Raw genomic sequence first — 20,085 nt, forward strand, 5'->3', positions numbered from 1 at the left:
ACTCAGCTTAATTTCTTCTTTTGTTAAAAACCAAGAGATTGGATGGGGTGCCTGGGTGGCTCAGAAGGTTAAGCCTCTGCCTTCGGCTCAGGTCATGGTCTCCGGGTCCTGGGATCCACCTGCATTGGGCTCTCTGCTCAACAGGGAGCCTGCTTCCCCCACTCCCCACCTGCCTCTCTGCCTACTTGTGATCTCTCTCTCTCTCTGTGTCAAATAAGTAAAAATAAAATCGTTTAAAAAAAACAAACAAACAAGAGATTGGAGATCATCTCTCAGCTCCATTCTAGCTCCAAGATTCCCCAGGTCCTACAACATTCCTGCCCCGGGCCCTCCACATGAAGAGAGGCTTACTAAATTGGATTGTCATGGCAAGATTCTCTGTTAGTGGAGGAGCCCAAAAACATCTTTCTGGCCCAAACAACAGTGAACCCTTTCGAACAGCATGCGTTAGAGACTTCCAGTCGGGACTGCCGCCAAAGGAGATGGTTTCTGTCTCTTGCACCTTTTTGCTACCCTACCCCAGTCAGAATAGTTCATTGAGAATTCCATGTAATTTCAAACCTCACTTGATAGAGCTAACTTTGTTTGGGGGCATCTTTGGCTTCAAAACTAATTATTATAAAATTCAAATTGAACTCTGCTGCCCTACTTCCCTCACCCCTGCCCAAACATACAACTGAATAGCAGTGACTTTGTGGGGCCTTTCTATAAATACGGAGCTCAAATACTCAAGGGTATATCTGAAAAACCCAGAGAGTATTATCTCATGTACATCATACCTAGTGATTTAAACTGTTTAGTTTGGCCCTTTCCTTAGTTCCTTAAGTCCTAAGATGAGACATGGGAGGGGTAGAATTGTTTCTCCTCCCACCCATAAACCTTAGCCTTCTCTCTCTTCCACAGTCTACATGGGGAGGACAGGGAAGCACAAAGGACAAGAGAAAAGATGCATCCATCTGAGATCTAAAAGGAGACAATGAGGTGATATTTTCTCACTGTCCAGGTGTTGTGTTTCCAGCTCCTACCCCTTCTTATTTTAGAGACTGGCCATTCCTAGGATGACCTGAGAATTCATCCCCTTAGCCCTGCTCCCCAAGCACTTGGATAATGAAGTCGAGCTGTCTTCATCAGTATTATATTGTAGATAGAAGGTCACCGTCTATAGCCTGGTGAAAAAATGATTCAGATCTTTCTGCTGTAAAGACAGACACATAAGCTGAGAAAAGGTTGGTGGGTTTCCTTCAGAGGGCACTAGGTAAAGATCATTTCAGAGCTGCAGACTGCTGGACGTCAGGGTCTGTTTCCTGGAAAGGGGCATGTTGTCAGTCAGGCTGCTGACAATGCCTCATTCCACTTCCTCCCTCAATCATTTACCTCTTTCCCCTCCCCAATTATGCAGAGCTCTGAAACACAGCCCTGGCTGCCAAGAGACTCCAGTACGTTTTCATGTTGATTTCATTCAGTTCACAAAGGTAGAGAGAGACAAGAGAGGATGATGCTGTGGGTTTGGCTTACTTGTGGTACCTGAACTGCTGACTCCCAGGCAGGTGGAAAAGTTCTGTCTTGTTTATAATCACTGCACTCCACTTCAGGTCCCAGGTCCTAAGGGAGACTAGAGAAAAGATGTCTGCTTCTCCTTGCTGTAATTTGGGAACAATAACCAAAAGGATGGCACAGATCCTTGCTGCTCTCTCCACTTCCACTCTCTTTCCCAACAATATCTTCCTCGCTACCTTTCTACCCACTAGACCACATGGAGTGTATTTTAAATTCCAATTGTGGAGTGTCACTGGATCAAACAGGATTCTTTAGAGGATTTGAAGAGCCCTAAATACTTGTGATGTCCATCTTATTTCAGGCGTTCAGAGCCACTACATAGAGAGAACTTGACTTTCTGACATTTTTGTCACCTAATAGGGAAAGCGGTAGGGATATTTTTGTGGAGATAGGAAGTTGGGGGCGGGGGTAGCCGATGCGTGACCTGCCCTTAGAAGTCAGACCTTGGATTGTTCAGTGACATGTTGCTTGTCAGGAAGTGTGGTGGGAAATCGTCTGTCTAGAAGGAATGTCCATTCCTGCCCTTTCCTGTTCAGACGCAATATTGTGCTGATGGGAGAAAGTCAGGGCCATAGAGGACTCTTTTTTTTTTTTTTTTTTTTTGAGGACTCTTGTTACAGTGCCAAGTGGATTCAAAAGAACAGGGAAGAAAATCTTTGTCTCCAGAGGTTACAATGACCAACCTTTCCTCCCTCCTCACAGAGACACTTCCTTTTGAATTGGGAGACTAGCTATTTCTAGTTGCTTTGTATTCAGCTCACTGAACTGAGTTTACAGTACATATGTGCCTACCTCCATCACTGAATGACGCCTAGGTTGCTATAAAGCCAATTTCTTTCCAAGATCTTTGAGCCAAACCTGTCTTGTGTAACTAACTTCTCTCTTTTTATACCTCCTCCCCCTGCGGTATGTCTCCAATTGGCAGTGCCTAATTTGACCCAGTTCCTCTAAGGAGACACTAAGATCTGCCTGCCTGGCCAGGCAGGGGAGGAGGTGCTTTGAGGGGCGAGGGGCGGGGAGTGGGAAGGTTGGGAGGGACGTGCTGCCTGGAGACTTGAACAAACAGTGAAGTATGTCTACCGATTTGCTCCTGGCTCTCAGAATACCAGGATTGGGAACAGCAGAATCTCCGTCCGCTCTCACTTCCAGGGTTACCAACTTGGCATGAGGACCTGCTAGAGGCAGCCAAACACTGATTTTGCCCAAGATGTGTCATGGAGCACCTGTTAAGAGCAATTAAGAAGCAGAAGAGCTCAGTTTACTGCTAGGAACAAAGTCCAACTCAGAAAACAACTCCTTCAGACCCTTCTGGAAATTGTTTTGGGACCATTTGGGCAGGTGTCCAAGAATGAGATGCACTTCCTGAGCCAGTGCTTGCTGAATGCTCTGCTTCAACTGTTCTGCCTACCTAGTGCTTATCTAGCCCCTGGTTCGTTTGTGTTCTGTCTCTCTGACACACACACACACACACACACACACACACACACATCACACACATTATATTACATTAGCATATTTCTCCCCTTAGAGCCTGCTCAACTTGTTCTTCTTTTTAAGTAACAGACCCCACTCCCACGAGGTTTACACCAAAGGAAGAAATGCCTTAATTGATGTTAGAAGCAGGGAAAAGCAAGAAGATCCATGACTTTTGAAAGGAAGCAAGATGGTTTAATGGGAAGAGCACAGCTCAGAGCAGTGGGAGACCTGTGTTCTTCTTCCAATCTTGCCATGAGCCCAGAGACAAGTCACTTAACTTCTCAGAGCCTCAGTTTCTCCAGGAGAAAATGGAGGAAATCTCGCTCATTCTTGCATGGAGCCCGGGGAGGAAGGAAGGGAAGTCACATGTGGCATCTTAGCTTTACAGTTTCGAAAAATCCCAAAGGGCAATTATGGAGCTAATGATTTGGAAATGAAAGGGGCCCCATGAGTACCAGACCGCCCTTCCTCATTCTTTGTATCTCTGCCCACCACAAGTTCTATGGCTAGTTCCAGAGGGTATGGGTTTGCTAACCACCATGGACTTGGACTCTTCTAATCATTACCCCTAAGGGAAACTTCAAGGAACTACTTATTATTGTGGCTTGCTCTAGCAGTCTGATCCCAAAGCTCAGTCCATCCCAGGGAGGATGTGAAGAAAAGAAGAGTTGAAAATAAACTTAGATAATTTTTTCTTCCACACCCGGGCTTCCTGGGGTGAGACTGGGACTCTCTAATAAGATCTAAGACACAGCTGCTTTGTGAAGCGAAGGAAACCCCATGTTTTGGGTTTTCTCTTGAGACTTTTCAGAAGAGTATGATGTCTCTCAGCACCCAAATGACCTGGAGGAGAGGGGCGAGAGGGTAATAGATACTTTTCCCCTGTGCATCCCCCAGAATCCTCCACCCTTGCCTCTAACAGTATAGTATTACAAGCAAAAGATTTTCATCCATCTGCCTCAGAGAGATCTTCGAAGAGACCAGGAATCCTGATGGCAGCTCAGGCTGTTCTCTTGCCCCACTCTTATGCCCCCAAATCTGCCCCTGGACTATTTATTTTTTATTAGATGACTGGTGAAATCAATTTTGGAGGTATGTAAATTTCCACCAAAGAGATTTTTTTTCTCCTCCTCCCACAGGCTCCTAAGGAGATAATTCATTGGAACAAATTATCACTTTTAATTGTTCTCAGTTCTTGATTTGTTTAATACTCTACTGCCAATCACTGCTCGCTTCTCTTAAATAGACTAACTTGCATTTTAAATTCAGTCTTCCCCCTTTAAAAAAAAATAAACATAGCGAAGTAATTGACAAGAAAGTGAGGAAAAGCCACTTAAAGTTTTAATTTGTTTATTAGACCTTCAGTGGAGCACTCCTCGCTGAACCTGAGGTGTGCTGCTCTCCATCTTCTACTTTCCTGTCCCCCTCCGTCCCCTACACACCCCAAAAAAGAATCCCTTGAGACAGAAACCAGCTTCTTCCCCTTGTTACTATCCCATTCTTAAGGTATAGAGCTTCTGTGGGGCTGGTTTCTTTGCCTCCAGAAGGCTGGGCTATAACCTGTCTCCTTTCCCACAGCGTCAGCTCCACCTACAGGAGGAGGGTCTACTCTCCAAACAACACAACTGGGACCACTCTGGAGTAAGACAGTGTTTCCATTCCAGAGGCTGGGGAAGCCTGCAGAAGTTGTAGGTTGGAGTTTGTAAGTCGGCGTACACTGTCTTTCTCATCAGGACCAAGTAGGAGGTTTTTGTTCTTTAGGCTAGGGTTGGAGCAAACTTGCTAATTCCAGAGTGTTAGAGAGAAACCTCCTCCCTTCCCAGATCTGGCTTCTAATCACAGCTATTTTCTCTTTCAGCAGACTCTAAGATGGACATAGAAGACTGCAATGGCCGCTCCTATATGTCTGGTATGCCCTCTTGTGCACTGTGTTTATAAGGGGCTGGGAGCAGCCACTCGCCTGTGGAGCAGAGCGGAGTCCAACCCAGCCTAGCACAGGACCTCAGGTGCCCCGGTCACAGAGCTGCCAGTCACGCTTGGTAGTGCTTGGTAGCATGAGTCTATTTTGGTCATTTTATAATCCCTAAATAGAGATTCTCTTCCCAGACTTCTTGGGGAATAAGGGAAGGGGAATGGAACAGGAGGGAAATACAAGTGGGGACTATGAGGCATAGTCTGAGAGGAATGATTTAAAGCAAAGAGATAGAAGGAAGATGTAGGTCCTTCTCCTATACTCTGAGGTCACCAGCCCAACACGATACTCTGTCCCAGCCAGGTGGAGAGTGGGGCAGGGTTTCAAACCTCCAAGGCCTGTAGGGGCCAGGTGGGTATGTAAATGAGCGAACGGGGAGAGGGAATGTGGGGGACTGTCATGTAGAGAGAACACATAGCCTACTTCAAGAAGCAAAAGCTCCTCGGTGTGCACCAGTCACAGTCGTGCCAGAATGTGTATCCAGTGTGGCCAAAACTTGCAATTTTTCAAGAGAAGTCAGGAATCCAGATTTTATGTGAAGTGTCTCCATTTTAGACTAAGGACTCAATACTTTCAAAAATGTTCCAAGGAGCAAGCCAAACTTGTCTGTGGGCTGAATTCAGCCAGTGGGCCAACAACATAGAGCTTTTGAAAGAAAGATATAGAGCCCAGCTCTTATTTCTCCCAGTCCTTTCCCATGGTCCTAACATGCTGTGGCTTTACATACCTGCCAGATACTCTTACTGAGGCAGAAGAGATCACTGCTCGTATGAATGGCTTTTAGAGATAGGAAAGTAATTGGGGTCTTCTCAGAGTTTAACAAGGTGAAAAGAAATGAGGACCTTTATTGGGCTCTCTCTCTGACAGTGCAGAGAAGGGCCGAAAACAGAGCTTGTCTCTAATACGGAAGGAGTCATTTTTTGGAGCATTAGAACGTCAGGGCAAGAAATGATCATAAAAGGTAAGGGAAGCCAGAATTGGGTTTTGACATGATGAGGATGCCCGTCAGAGATCCAAGCACCACTGTAGAAATGACCTATAGCTTATTTTTTTTTTTTTACCCTGAAGTGGGACCAATGGAATTATGGGCACGTTCAAAGGATGATAGCAAGATGGGTCAGACACACATAGCAGAGTCATTGGGAACACCTGGGTAATGTAAGGTAAGACACTGACTCTGACCCCTTTCTCATTTAAGGAGGGAAGGAGTTGGAATGGGTAAAGGCATTTGATACGGGCCACATGCTGGTCCGAGTGACAGGGATCAAGTGGACTAATGTAACTGAAAAAGATCTATTGGAACCAAAGTCATGGATGGCTCTTCTGAGGAACCAGCCAGTCCTTCGCTGTCCCGCTCAGTTAAGCCCACTCAGAAAATCACTACTGAGCAACAGCCACCCCCCGGACCTTGTTTTATTGCTGGGGAACAGGTAAATGGATGAATACCAGTCCCTGTCCTAACTTAGGTAAATGAGAAACTGAGAACGTGGCTGGGGAAATATCCCAAGGAGCTCTGTCTCTGGAGAATGTGGATTAGAGGAAAACCTCTTAGGATGTTTGCTTCACATGCTATGAAACCAAATTGTCCCTGCTTTCAGCAGGTTGACATTTCTGAGGTAAGGGAAGCCTCTACACAGGATGGTTTTTGGAATGAAGGGGGAGGCCAAAAACCCCTCACTTGTGTTTTGAGAATTCTAGATGCCAGCAACTACCCTAGAGAATGGGAAAAGGGAAAGCCAAGGGAGGGCTAACATTAGTTTTGAAGAGTAGCCACTGCAGGGCTGGGCATGGCTGAGACGGTCCACGTGAGGGGCGTCTGAGAGCCCAGCGCTGACCCATCTCTCCTGGGCCAGTATGCAAGCAGTGGGAAAGCCTGTTGTGTGCACCCCTCCTAAAATACACCCCGGCCCTTGAAGATCATCACAGCTCTTCTGTCTCCTCACCTGGCCACGCGATGAAGGGGGTATCTCTCGTGTTCTTCAAAGAGACTTTCCCACCTCACAGAACCCAGTCCAGAAAACCCATCCTCTCTCCCCTTGTCTATTTCTAAAGGGGCGGGTCCCTCCCTCCTGGGGTCTTGAGGGTCCATTAACTTACCACCTCCATTCCCTATCTTTCAGGGGAAGCTGAGTTGCTCAAACCCAGCTCATGCAATTAATTGACTGAGCAGTGCTTGTCCCAAGTTTTCTGGGACTCTGAAATGTTTAAGGGAACCTTAGAAAGGGACCCAGGGGTAGGCAGCCCAAAGTTTCACGGCCCCTCCCACCCCCAAATTCTTGGAATCAGAAAATCTAGTCTCCAAAGTAGGTCAGCACGTCAGTGAGCAGCTCGTCTGGAAGGGAAGGGAGCAGAGGCCTTGTCTTGATAGAAGGCGGATTCATCCAGGGCTGTTGGCTGCTGGGCCCCAGGGGCACTGGAAGGGAGGGGAGCGGCGGAGGTGGGGAGACTATACCAGGATTTTGCCTGGGATCTGAAAAGCCTCGGGGCCACAGAGCAACACTAGCCTGAGACCAGACTGCTGGGTCTTCTCACTGCTGGGAAGGAGGGGGCTGTCTGTCCCCAGATCTGGAGAGCGACCTCCCTCCTGGAGGAGGAGGGAAAGGAGGGAATCTGAGTGCCTGAGTTTCGTGGGGGAGGGGCTTTCTGCCGATTTGAGAGCCTTGAGGCTGCCCCATGTCCTGGGCCCCATGACCTCTGGGGCCTTGGCTTCCCCAGCTGGCAGAGGATTGGGCCTTCCCTGGGGGCCCCCCTTTCTCCCTCCCACCTCGAGGGCCCATCCATCTCTCTCTCTCTTACACACACACACACTCTTGCCTCTCTCAGGCATTTGTTGTGCAGTTCCTCTTTGTCTGCTGGGCACGAGGGCAACGGCATCTGGCTCCCCCTCCCTGTGCACACCCCCCACCCCCACCCCTTACTGGCTTGGGAAAGGGATGCTGTAGCCTAGCATCCCCCCCCAACCAGACACACATATACATTCTCTCCAGCCCCCTCCCCAAATACATCCAAGCGTGCGCTCGCTTGCGCTCTCCCTCTCTCCCTCTCTCTCTCTCCCTCTCTCTCTCATACACACACACACACACACACTCTCTCTCTCTCTCTCTCTCTCACGCACACACACACACACCCTGGGCTGAGCTCTTCTTGCTGGCTGCAGCCGTGGGCCCCTGCTCACCGTGCCGCTGCCTGCGAAATGACGGCGGTTCCCCTCACTTCCAGGAATCCACGCTTCCTGGAAGGTGAGTGGCTGGGCTCACCCCTGCCTGCCACCGAGACGCAGACATGCACACACCACCCGCACTCCCTCGCCGTTTCCAAGGCGGCGGCCGCGTTCGCACCCCAGGGTCTCACCGGCAAGGGAAGGATAATGTAAGTTCAGGCAGAAGGTGGCTAGTGGAGGGGGAAGGGGGGGGGTTGCCGGGGCTAGGGAGCCAATTCAGTAACAACTCCCAAGCCTGAGGAGAGGGAGAGGATGGGGGCTCTGTGTGTGTGTGTGTGTGTGTGTGTGTGTGTGTGTGTGTGTGGCGGGGGAGGGGGCGTTCCTCCCTATACTTGCGGAGGATGGGAAGGGTGTTTGGTGTTGCTAAGCAAAGACTGCGACTTGGACAGTGGGAGCTTGTGGTGACATCTTGATTAGGCCTTGGGGACAGATGTAGAGCTGCCTGGGGTGAAATGCCGAGACAGGCCTGGGTGGGAATGGGTAATAAAATCAAGGTAAAGAGGAGCCTTGGCAGCGGACGCCTCACCCTGGAAGAGAGATCTGAGGGGCCTCAGCCTTTTCCCCACAATAGAGCTGGGGATGGGCGTCTTTCTTCGCTCCTGGACCCACTGTTCCCTGCTAGCAGGTTAGCATCCTGCCACCCCGGAGCCCATGGTCAAGAAAGGGAAAGCAGTTAGGATGAGAGCAGAGAAGTGTGGAGGTTCTTGGACCTCATGGCTGTTCCCTGGAGGCAGCCACTCTTTGAAGGGATTGAGGAAGGGCAGCAGGAGTGGAGGGCTAGTCTCCTTTAGCATATGAAACACATTTAGCTTGTGGGACATTGCCCTGTTTTCCTCTCTCTCCCTCATGCTTTTCTGCCCTGGACCCACCTCCTTGTTCCTCTAATGTCAACCTCATGATTTGGCTTTACCCTCTGGGGGTTCAGCCAATCTATGATGACTTTGACCAAGAAAATTTCTCTGAGACCCGAGAGTGGCCTTAATTCTTGGCTTTGACAGTCTGGGATTTCTTGGGAGTCCCAGGCATTTGAAGTTCCCTCCCTGGGGTTTCTGGGACTGACAGAGGAACTGCTGAACTTCCTAAATCTGTCTCTCGGCCCCTTTACCCTCCGGCTAGAACTCAAAATCCCTGGGTCCCCATAAAGACTTTCTGGCCCCTGAAACAGATTCATTTTTATGTATTAGCCCCATAAAAGCAGACTTGAGCCTATTTTCCCTAGGGAGGGCAATGGCATCAAAGAGCCTCTCGAACTACTAGTGTGGCTCTCGAGGCACCTGCTCTTCCTCCTGTTCCCAGGCCTTAATAACGAAAGGCACAAAGGATGTTTTCCTCTTAATGCTCCTAAATATCCCTTTAAGCATATTTTCCTCATGTATCAAGCCTCCGGCTCCAAGAGGCGGTCTCAGCCTAGTAGGCTGGGACTAGAGATGGATTTCTAGCAAGTTCATTCATTGTTTTAGGGGCAGGGACTCAGCACCAGGGCCCAGAGCCCAGTTCTTCCCCTATTACTAACATCAAGTGATTTAGGGCAAGTCAGCACTAACGTCTGAAAAGGAACAAAAAGTTACCCCCTTTTAGCCCCTTTAACTACAGAAAACCCTACCACTTAATTGAAGGACATATTTTAAAACTAGGTCTGAGTCTATACATCTCAACCCTCAACTCTGAGATGCTTACTTCATGATAGGTGTGTGGTTCTGACTGGGGCAACTTTTCTAGATAACCATGGCTCATCTATAGGCCCCCAGCTGGGACAACTCAGTTTCAAGCCATAAGACATTTTCTATAGCGAGTGAACAAATTTCCTCAGGCTCTGATGGGAAAGAATGGGGGAAGTGGGACTTTTAGAAGAGGATATGAATGGGAAATGGTCCCAAAGTCCTGAGTGGTTGTTTTCTTCCCACTGACCAAAGCTGGAGAGGGATCCCTCAGGAGGGTGTGTTCCGGATTTCTTGCCTCAGGCCCAAGACTCCAACCATTTTATAATGGAATCTTTATTTTGTGAAAGTAAGTATGTGCGTAGCTGGGAAATTGGGAAAAGTACTAATAGGTGGACTTTAGGGATGACTTTTAGGGCTCGTGTCTCTCTCTCTTTCTCTCTTCCATATTTAGGCTGTGTGTACACATCCATGCATGTTCACGTTAGCAGATAATGTAGAAGGCTATGGGTGTGTTTGCCCCTGTAGGTATGTTCTCTTTATATGTATCTACATCTGTGATATGTGTCTGTGTCTATGTGTGTCTTTACCTATATGTGTTTTATTTCACCTATAAATTTGTGCAGAAGATTGTGGGGAGGAGGGATTTTTTTTAAAGACATGATTCATATCTCCACGTATGTTAACTAATTTTTTAAAGATACAGATGAAACTCTTAAAACTCATTTTTATAAAGCGGTTTGTCAACATGTTAACAATGAACATAGTGAGAATAAACTCATTGTTTTACTGTCAAGGAAACAGCAAGCCGTAAATATGTGACTGGAATCATATCAGATAGGAGGCGTTCTAGAGTAGTCAAATTCACGCTGATTTCAGAAGGTCGAATGGGCCCAACGCTCCTCTGCTAAAAGACAAGTGACTCCCCACTGGCTGTGGAGATGGGGGCTCAGGACATGGGTGCTTACAGTTTCTGATCGGTCCAGGTTCCACCTCTACCAGCTCTGTGACCTTAGACAAGTAGCACAGCCTCCTTGGTGCCTCAGTTTTCTCATCTGCAACATTAAGTTCGTATTGGCACCTGCTTCATAGGGTCGTTGTGAAGGTGAAATGAGAGAATTTGTATAAAGTGAATAGAACCATGCCTGGCACAGAGTAGGCACTCAATAAATGTTAGCGGCTATCATTATGATTACTATTATTATCATTAGATTCAGGGACCATTCCAGCTGCCCTTCCTGCAGATCCCGAACCTGGTGTTGGGGGCTCCGGAAAGGAACAGTAGGGAAGAACGTCTGTCCTGAACCGCCTCTCTCCTGAGGCCCCCATTTTCCTCTCCACCCTGGCCCGCCCAGCCCCAGCCCTGCTTCCTGTGGACGTCAGGCAGTGATGTTCTTCCCCTCAGGCCTAGATAAAGGTAGGGTGGGCAAGACGCAGCCACTGAGCTCGCAGAAGTCTGCACCGGGCACCGGGGCTGACGAGGGTACAAGGTATGGTGCCGAGCTTACAACGCTGACTTGTACGTGGCTACAAGATCAATGTTTGTGAAACATCATACAATTTTGAAGAGGTGAGGCGACAGACGGTCAAAGGTTCCAGCCGCAGCTTCACCTGTCCTCTTGTTCTCTCCTCCAAGGTAGCGGGGACTCATCTCTGGAGAAGGAGTTCCTCGGGGCCCCAGTGGGGCCCTCGGTGAGCACCCCCAACAGCCAGCACTCTTCTCCCAGCCGCTCACTCAGTGGTAAGTGCGACCTCCTGCCCTGCCCCTGCCCTGGCACTAGGTGCCCCCCACCCCGCCCGTCTGCGTTTGGCCCTCAGTTCACCCTCCATGGGCAGCCATTTCCCCATTGCTGCCTCCCTCTGGTTTTCTGCTTCAAGCCTCTACACATCTACAAGAAGTATGGACCTCAGCATCTAGGGTCTTCCTGACTTCTGAAAGGAGAGTGAACGGTGGCTGCCACACTAGGGTAGAATTAAAAGATGCCTGGCTGGGATGAAGGCAAAGGCTCCAAAGAGAAATCCTGGAGTTGGAGAAGCAAGTACATAGAAATGGTCACAAGGTAGAACCAGATAGGAAACAGAGATGAGAGGGATCTCCTTATCACCCACCCCCTCCTGCTCCTGAGCCTCATTCTCCTGCCTGGATAGGTCCCGACTGCCTCTTCTTGCTGGCCCTAGATCTGTGACATTCTCTGAATGGTTGGAATAGCCAGGAATGTAGGTCAGAGCTAGAGCCAAGGCTTTCTCTTCAGTGGCTCCTCCCTCCTTCATCCCCCTCTCCAGATTTTAATGGAGGGGTTCCATCTTATGGGGAGGGAAGATGATGTGAGCCATCTCTGTCTTCCAGTTTTGCTCTCTCTTTAGCCTGCCATCTCTTTGGTCTTCCTAAGACCATTTTCCCGCCACTGTTACTTGCTGGCTTCCTGCCCAGGGCCAAGCCCGACATCTTTCTTAATGACAAGAGAATGGAAAAAAAGACTCCCCTTAGCCTCCTCCTCTCCCCAGTGGAACAAAAGACGTCCCATGTACCCCAACTTTTTTCTCTTGGAGCCTATTTGCCTGGGCGGTGGGACGGGAGGAAAAGGTTATTGCAGGTCCCAGCAGGACCACCATGTCACTACCTGGGAGACTTCAGGTGTTGGCCTCTTCTAAAGCTTGTGTGTCTCAGGGCTAGGAGAGGGCCTGCTGGACATCAGGAGGACCATTCTGGTTTGCGGGCAGGTTCCCCCCTTTGCCTGTTTCTGTCCTAAACACCATCCCACCCTCCAGCCAACTCCATCAAGGTGGAGATGTACAGCGATGAGGAGTCAAGCAGACTGCTGGGGCCAGATGAGCGGCTCCTAGAAAAGGATGACAGTGTGATCGTGGAAGACTCGTTGTCAGAGCCCCTGGGCTACTGTGATGGAAGTGGGCCAGAGCCTCACTCCCCCGGGGGCATCCGGCTGCCCAACGGCAAGCTCAAATGCGACGTCTGCGGCATGGTCTGTATTGGACCCAATGTGCTCATGGTGCATAAGCGCAGCCACACAGGTGAGTAAGCCAGGGGGTCTGGAGGAGCTCCCGCGCGGGCTGGACAGGCAGAGGCGTAGGACACCATGTCTGCAGTGGAGCAGCCTCAGAAAGGGAAGGGTCTCTCCCAGCACACCTTCCAGCTGATGGAAAAAAGGAGCGATGCCATTTGGATTCCCTCAACACTCATACTTCTCTGGCGCTTTCATCAGCTGTCGTTCGTTATAAAGAAAAGCTGATATTTCTCTCAGGAGGTGAGGGAGATGATGGCGTAGCCTCCAGAAGGGTCCTAGAGTCCAACAGGGACAGGACTCCAGGGTATTATCTGGGCCCTCTGGTCTCGAGATTTAAACACACAAACAAACAAAAACAAAAAAAGGAAAACAAAAGCCTCATCTCAGCTTTCTGAGGCTTTGAAGGCTCCCGGGGCACAGTGGGTCTTGGAGGACTCAGTTTTGGGTTCATGGGCTTTTGGCCCAGAGTTGCAGGCCTGGTGCCCTTTGCCCTACCATTAGTCTCTGCTCTACACCTTCCCAGGGTAAGACTGTTCCTGAGGGAGCTTTAGAACGCAGGAATCTTGTGTGCGTGCCTCAGCTCTGCCCCTCAGAAATCCTCCTGAGCACCTGCCCTCAGGGAGGGTGGGGCAGAGGGCGCAAGAAGAGGTTCAACCTTCAAAACTCCTCGCCCCGAGTCCTCAGCGATCTGTTGCTTCTCTTGCAGGTGAAAGGCCGTTCCACTGCAACCAGTGTGGTGCCTCCTTCACCCAGAAGGGGAACCTGCTGCGCCACATCAAGCTGCACTCCGGGGAGAAGCCTTTCAAATGTCCCTTCTGTAACTATGCTTGTCGCCGGCGTGACGCGCTCACTGGCCACCTCCGTACACACTCGGGTCAGTGACCTGTTCGGTGGGAAAGGAGGAGTGGGACCTCAGTACCCCCGGGAAATAGAGCTCAGTGACTTCTCTTGTGTTCAGGGAGTTACGGTGTCTGTCACTGAGGAGGCCAGAGCACCCACAGAGCAGATAGGGCCCTGCCTCTCTAACTCCTCGTCTGGGCCCCATGGGGAATTTGGGGGACTCTTTGATGAGGTATTTTACATCTGCTACACTCTGTGACTTGGAGCAAAAGGAGCATGGGTGATGTTCTAGGCTCTTAACAGTCACCTGCCCTTTGTTTTTTAAAGTTCATGCTACTGCCAGAACCATCTGTACCCCACCCCACCCCCCATACTTCTGAGCACCAGAAAAACCCTTCCTCCCATTTCCATGTGCTCGAGGTCCCACGCCCATCACCCATCATCACCTCCCTCCATGATACCAGAAGTCTTGGATCACCACCGTCTGTCTTTCCTTTACTTCCTGCTGGTTCCTAAAAATATCCATGGGCCTCCAAACTCCAGAGAAAGAAAGGAGGCCTAGGAAAAGCCTCTGTTCCCCATCCCAAGAGGTTGTCCCCTTCCCAGAAGCAAGAGCAAGTCGCCAGAGTGTCTAGAGGTTAGTGTTTGGATCCGTGCCAGGGGACTGGACTATCCAGTTTTCACAGCCCCAGCCAAGACTCTTGGAGTCGACATCTATCTGAATCAGCTGCGCAGACAGTATTTTTGAAGTATCTTACTAAGTTTTAAGCTTGGCCTTGCGAAGAGACCAGGAGTCAAGCTGGTGGGAAGGAAGAGCTCAAGATTGGGAAAAGACTGGGAAAAGGCAGGAGGAAGGGCAGAGGGGAAAAAATTAGTAGGATCTGTCCTTGGCAACTTTCCTTGCTATTTTTCTCTTTTCCTAAACTCTCTTGGGCCAGGATTTCAAGGGACAGAGTAATCACCTCAGCAGGCTTTCCCCAGCTACCTACCTTGTTCTAGGTTCTCTCACCTTGGAGCAGGCTTTTTGATCTATAAAGCTTTTCACTTGTCTCCTTGTGTGATCCTCATAACAATTCCAAGGTACATGGTATTATCCTCACTTTGCTGACAAGAAAACTAAAGCTCTGGGGGAGAAAGAAAAAAATATTGCTAGTCACAGAGTTATTCTGCAGTCTTCCTGGACCCCCATTAAGGTTCTGTGCCACAGAATCATACTCCTTTTCCTTAGAAAAAGGGTGGCCGCCCCTGCTGGTTTGGAACAAGGATAGCTTGATCCTAAGAATTGCTGAAACAAAAACAAGGCCCCCAGGGTAGATTTTGGATGTTGTTCTGTAGGAGATTATTAGGAACAGAATTAGATACAGGTATCCCACTAGGTTCTATCTCTATGAGATGCCTTCTATGTAACCCACACTATAAGAAAAAAAAGGGTCCCTCTCCCAGATGTTAAACCATTTCCCCAAAAGTCTTAGGTGGACAGGGACCATGGCATTCACCTCATCCCCCAAAGACTAGGTTTTACAGAGTAAGGTCAAAATGGCATGGATAGATTTAATCAAGGCCTGGTTTAGGTGTGTACATATAGGGTGGAGGTAATTACCAGCCTCCTGGAGACACCTTCTCCTGCCTCCCTGCTCAATAGTAGCAATATACATAAAATAAGATTTTTTAATTTATTTGTCAGAAAGAGAGAACATAAGCAGGGGGAGAAGCAGGTGGAGGGAAAAGCATGCTCCCTGCTGAGCAAGGAGCATGATGTGGGGCTCAATCCCAGGACCCTGGGATCATGACCTGAGCCAAAAGCAGATGCCTAACCAACTGAGCCACCCAGGCACCCCAAGATATGTAAAACAAGATACACAATACCTTGTTCTCTCTTTTCTCTCTCCTCTCACAAATATTACCTTTCAAAAGTTGTCTTTAGGGGCACCTGCATGTCTCAGTTGGTTGAGCATCTGACTCTTGATTTTGGCTCAAGTCATGATCTCAGGGGGATGAGACTGACCCCCACATTGGGCTTCATGTTCAGTGAGGAGTCTGCTTCCCCTCTTCCTTTCCCGCACTCACTCTCTCTCAAATAAATAAATCTTTTTTTTTTTTAAGATTTTATTTATTTATTTGACAGACAGAGATCACAAGTAGGCAGAGAGGCAGGCAGAGAGAGAGGAGAAAGCAGGCCCTCCACGGAGCAGAGAGCCCGATGCGGGGCTCGATCCCAGGATCCTGGGATCATGACCCGAGCCGAAGGCAGAGGCTTTAACCCACTGAGCCACCCAGGTGCCCCTCAAATAAATAAATCTTTAAAAAAAAAGGGGGGGGAGGGTTTAAAGGAAATATCCATCTCAGTTTTCCCAACTTCTTTTCTTTGGGAGAAACAAAAAAATTTTTTTTTCTTTTTTAAGTAATCCCTACACCCAGCGTGTAGCTCTGAGACCCTGAGATCGAGAGAGATCAAGAGTCTCATACTCAGGATGCCTGGGTGGCTCAGTCGGTTAAGCATCTGCGTTTGGCTCAGGTCATGATCCCAGGGTCCTGGGATCGAGCCCTGCATCGGGCTCCCTGCTCTGTGGGAGGAACAGAGGGAGAGGGAGAACCAGACTCCCCACTGAGCAAGGAGCCAGCCGTGGGGCTCATCCCAGGACCCTGATATCATGCATGACCAGAGCCAAAGGCAGACGCTTAACCGACTATGCCACCCAGGCGCCCCTAAATAAATAAAATCTTAAAAAAAGAAAAAGTCTCTTGCTCTTCCAACTGAACCAGTCAGGCACCCCAGAAACTAAATCTTTATAACTTGTTCTTTCTTTTTTTTCTAAAGATTGTATTTATTTGACAGAGATTGAGAGAGAAAGAGTGTGAGCATAAGCAGGCAGAGCCGCAGGCAAAGGGAGAGGGAGAAGCAGACCCCTTGCCCAGCAGGGAGCTTACCAGGGGTCTTGATCCCAGGACCTCTGGATCATGACCCAAGCTGAAGGCAGCACTTAACCGACTAAGCCACCCAGGCGCCCCTAACTTGTTCTTTATTTTAAAAAAATTTAAAAGACCCTCAAAGTTGATATTCTCTTCCGTTTACTCATCTCCTTTATTTCCCTCTCTCTTATTCTTCTCTTCTCAGAATTTCTCTGTCAGTGACGGTTTTTCTGGGGCTCTCTTGGTAGCTCAGTGTAGAGAGACAGAAAGAAAAAGAAGCAGTAGAACAAGGCTAGGGGTGGAGTAAAGGTCAGTGAAAACTGCCCCTCCCCACATTGCCAGATCTAAGGACTCTCATTTCTGTCACCCCAGCCCACCAATTTCCCCCAAACCAAAGCAGATAGGTCGTAAGCAAAAAATCCCCTTGTCTGATAAACAGCACTTGCACCCGCCTGCCACATGGAAAGGTTAAACCGCAGTCTGGGCCCCAGAATCTGAGACCCTAGGGTGGGGCCAGCATGTCTGGCAGGGATGATCCCCTACCAAATCCCTGACTCCTCCTTCTTGTGAGCAGCAGTTTGGCCGCCATGAGCCCTACCCTCCCACACACACACCCGCAGTCCCAAGCTTTAGGCCTCGGCTCCCCTCTCTCTTCCCAGGGCTGTGCACTGGCCCCCTTTTCCATGTTTGCCACTGAAGGTAGGGGAGGAAAGACTAGCAGAATTCCCTCGAGCCACACCCCTTCCTCCTCATGCTGGGGTCCATTCGTTCCCAGAGGGCCTTGTAGAGCCCGGGGCACCGGGAGGCGTGACCAATGTGGTGTCTCTCCCATCTCCTCCACAGTCTCCTCTCCCACAGTGGGCAAGCCCTACAAGTGTAACTACTGCGGCCGGAGCTACAAACAGCAGAGTACCCTGGAGGAGCACAAAGAGCGGTGCCACAACTACCTACAGAGTCTCAGCACTGAAGCCCAAGCTCTGGTGGGCCAACCAGGTGGGGCTGTCAGCAGGCCTGGGGGGAGGGGAGGGATAAGTGGAGGGCAGGGCCAGAGGGCATGCAGGGCAAGGATGATTCCAGCCCCACCCCCCCACCTGCCCACCCCTGACAAAGGGATGAGGTCTTGGGAGAAAGGACGGTTCCCTCCTCGGTCCCAGAGCACTCCAGTTGGTGCAGAGCCCTGTGGTAGGTGCTGGAGGAAGGTCCAGGGGTCAGGGATGTTCTGATCAATGTCCTCAGTCTAAGGGGAGAGAGAGAACACAAGGGAGTATAAAACCAAGGGTCAGATGCATCTGTAATTGTCCTCCCAATTACCTGAAACGTTGCTAGGATGACCTCTAGATAAGGGGAGGTGAGCGGAACCCAGTTTTCCAGGTATCGGGGATGCCCTTCCTTGGCTACCGACTGGCTGATTGTCTCCAGGCAAAGGCTGCTGAGCCAGTGCTGCTCCGCTTCAGCTGTTACTGCTTGTCCCCACCTCCTTCCCTCTAGGTGACGAGATCCGTGACCTGGAGATGGTGCCAGACTCCATGCTGCACTCATCCTCGGAGCGGCCAACTTTCATTGATCGGCTGGCCAACAGCCTCACCAAACGCAAGCGCTCCACCCCCCAGAAGTTTGTAGGTAAGAGTCCAGCTGGAGAGGAGACATCAGCTTTAAACCACAGTTCCTCTAAACCTGAGCTCTGGTAGCCATCAGACCAGCTGGGCCTGGAGATTTGATGGAAGGGAAAAAGTGGTCTGGTAGGCTCTGATGCTCAGAATCCATCCCCAGAACAGAAGGGACGTGAAAAGGAAGAAGGTACCTCGAGAGGGTGTTGAGGGCTCTTGTGATTATAAGAGGAGGGCGGTCAGGGAGCTCAGGTTCTCCCAGGTTTTGAGAACAGCAAGGACTTCCGCCTGTGGGATCTGAGACAAGGGCCCTGAGAGTCAGAGGGAGGAGGTATGAGTATGGGGTCCACCCACCTGGCCTTGAGGTTCGATCTCTAGCTTTATAAAGGGCAATGAAGGAAGTGTTAAAGATCAGCAGGGGCTGGGAACTGAGTCCTTCCCTACAATTATAGCTGGAGTCGGGGAGTGGCCCCATAGAGGTCCTGACCTTGAGGGAAGTGAATGAGGGCTGGTAAATAATGTTACAGCCATCCCCAGGGTAAGCAAACAAAGAAGTCATCCTGGGAAAACTCAGGAATTCTCCAAACCCAGCTCTGCTGAGATCCTCTCCTCCACAGGTGAAAAGCAGATGCGCTTCAGCCTCTCAGACATCCCCTACGATGTGAACTCGGGTGGCTACGAGAAGGATGTGGAGTTGGTGGCACATCACGGCCTAGAGCCTGGCTTTGGAGGTTCCCTGGCCTTTGTGGGGGCAGAGCATCTGCGTCCCCTCCGCCTTCCACCTACCAACTGCATCTCGGAACTCACACCCGTCATCAGCTCTGTCTACACCCAGATGCAGCCCCTCCCTGGTCGGCTGGAGCTTCCAGGGTCCCGAGAAGCAGGTGAGGGACCCGAGGACCTGGCTGATGGAGGCCCCCTCCTCTACCGGGCCCGAGGCCCCCTGACCGACCCTGGGGCATCCCCCAGCAATGGCTGCCAGGACTCCACAGATACAGAGAGCAACCATGAAGATCGGGTTGGGGGGGTGGTATCCCTCCCTCAGGGTCCCCCACCCCAGCCACCTCCCACCATTGTGGTGGGCCGGCCCAGTCCTGCCTACGCCAAAGAGGACCCCAAGCCGCAGGAAGGGTTACTGCGGGGCACCCCAGGCCCCTCCAAGGAAGTGCTCCGGGTGGTGGGCGAGAGCGGTGAGCCCGTGAAGGCCTTCAAGTGCGAGCACTGCCGAATCCTCTTTCTGGACCATGTCATGTTCACCATCCACATGGGCTGCCATGGCTTCAGAGACCCTTTCGAGTGTAACATCTGCGGCTACCACAGCCAGGACCGGTACGAATTCTCTTCCCACATTGTCCGGGGGGAGCACAAGGTCGGCTAGCCACCTACCTACGGCCCTCCCTTCAGTCCGCCACTCCACTGCCTCCCTACAGGAGTCTAGCTCTTTCCCCACTTCATCCCAAGGAGCTTGGCTCGGTAGCCTCCTCCACTGGCTACCAGACTTCACACTTGACCCTGACCCCTCCTCGCCTATTCTCCTCTACCCTGACTGACTTAAGCATTGTGATGAAACAGGCCTTTTTGCTTATGTTTCTCCTCTTCCTCTTCTCCTCTCATCCCAGCATAGTCAGAGTTATTTATTGATATAATTTGTGGATTTTTCTTTTGGCTTTTTCTCTTAACTTTGATCAGTCACCTACCACGGCCCACAGTCCGCTCCCACTTGAGGCCTAATTTTTCTTACTTTGATGCAGCTTTCTCTAACAGCCCTCGGGGTAGGAAGCTCCTCTTAGTCCTAAGAGTTCTGAGCTTCCCGTGTTAAGTC

General features: G+C 50.2%; 1 protein-coding gene across 4 annotated transcripts; it reads left to right on the forward strand.

Annotated features, from left to right (window-relative positions):
* Positions 1-4,887: 4,887 nt before the first annotated feature.
* IKZF4 (IKAROS family zinc finger 4) lies at positions 4,888-19,645 on the forward strand (the record flags this gene model as incomplete). Of its 4 annotated transcripts, XM_080810858.1 has the most annotated exons (9): positions 8,199-8,374; positions 9,445-9,481; positions 10,139-10,236; positions 11,524-11,624; positions 12,653-12,913; positions 13,613-13,780; positions 17,500-17,649; positions 18,145-18,276; positions 18,881-19,645. In XM_080810858.1, 9 exons carry the CDS (start codon positions 8,199-8,201, stop codon positions 19,639-19,641), a joined length of 1,884 nt encoding a protein of 627 aa, XP_080666984.1. In that variant the 3' UTR covers positions 19,642-19,645. The 4 variants fall into 4 exon arrangements, with proteins under 4 accessions (XP_080666987.1, XP_080666984.1, XP_080666986.1 ...); XM_080810859.1 differs by lacking the exon at positions 9,445-9,481 and having other exon boundaries at positions 8,285-8,374; XM_080810861.1 differs by lacking the exons at positions 8,199-8,374; positions 9,445-9,481; positions 10,139-10,236 and adding an exon at positions 4,888-4,942 and having other exon boundaries at positions 11,520-11,624.
* Between the last annotated feature and the right edge of the window lie 440 nt (positions 19,646-20,085).

The sequence above is a fragment of the Martes martes genome, assembly GCF_963455335.1.
Source record: "Martes martes genome assembly, chromosome: 8".
In the NCBI taxonomy this organism is placed as follows: domain Eukaryota; kingdom Metazoa; phylum Chordata; class Mammalia; order Carnivora; family Mustelidae; genus Martes; species Martes martes.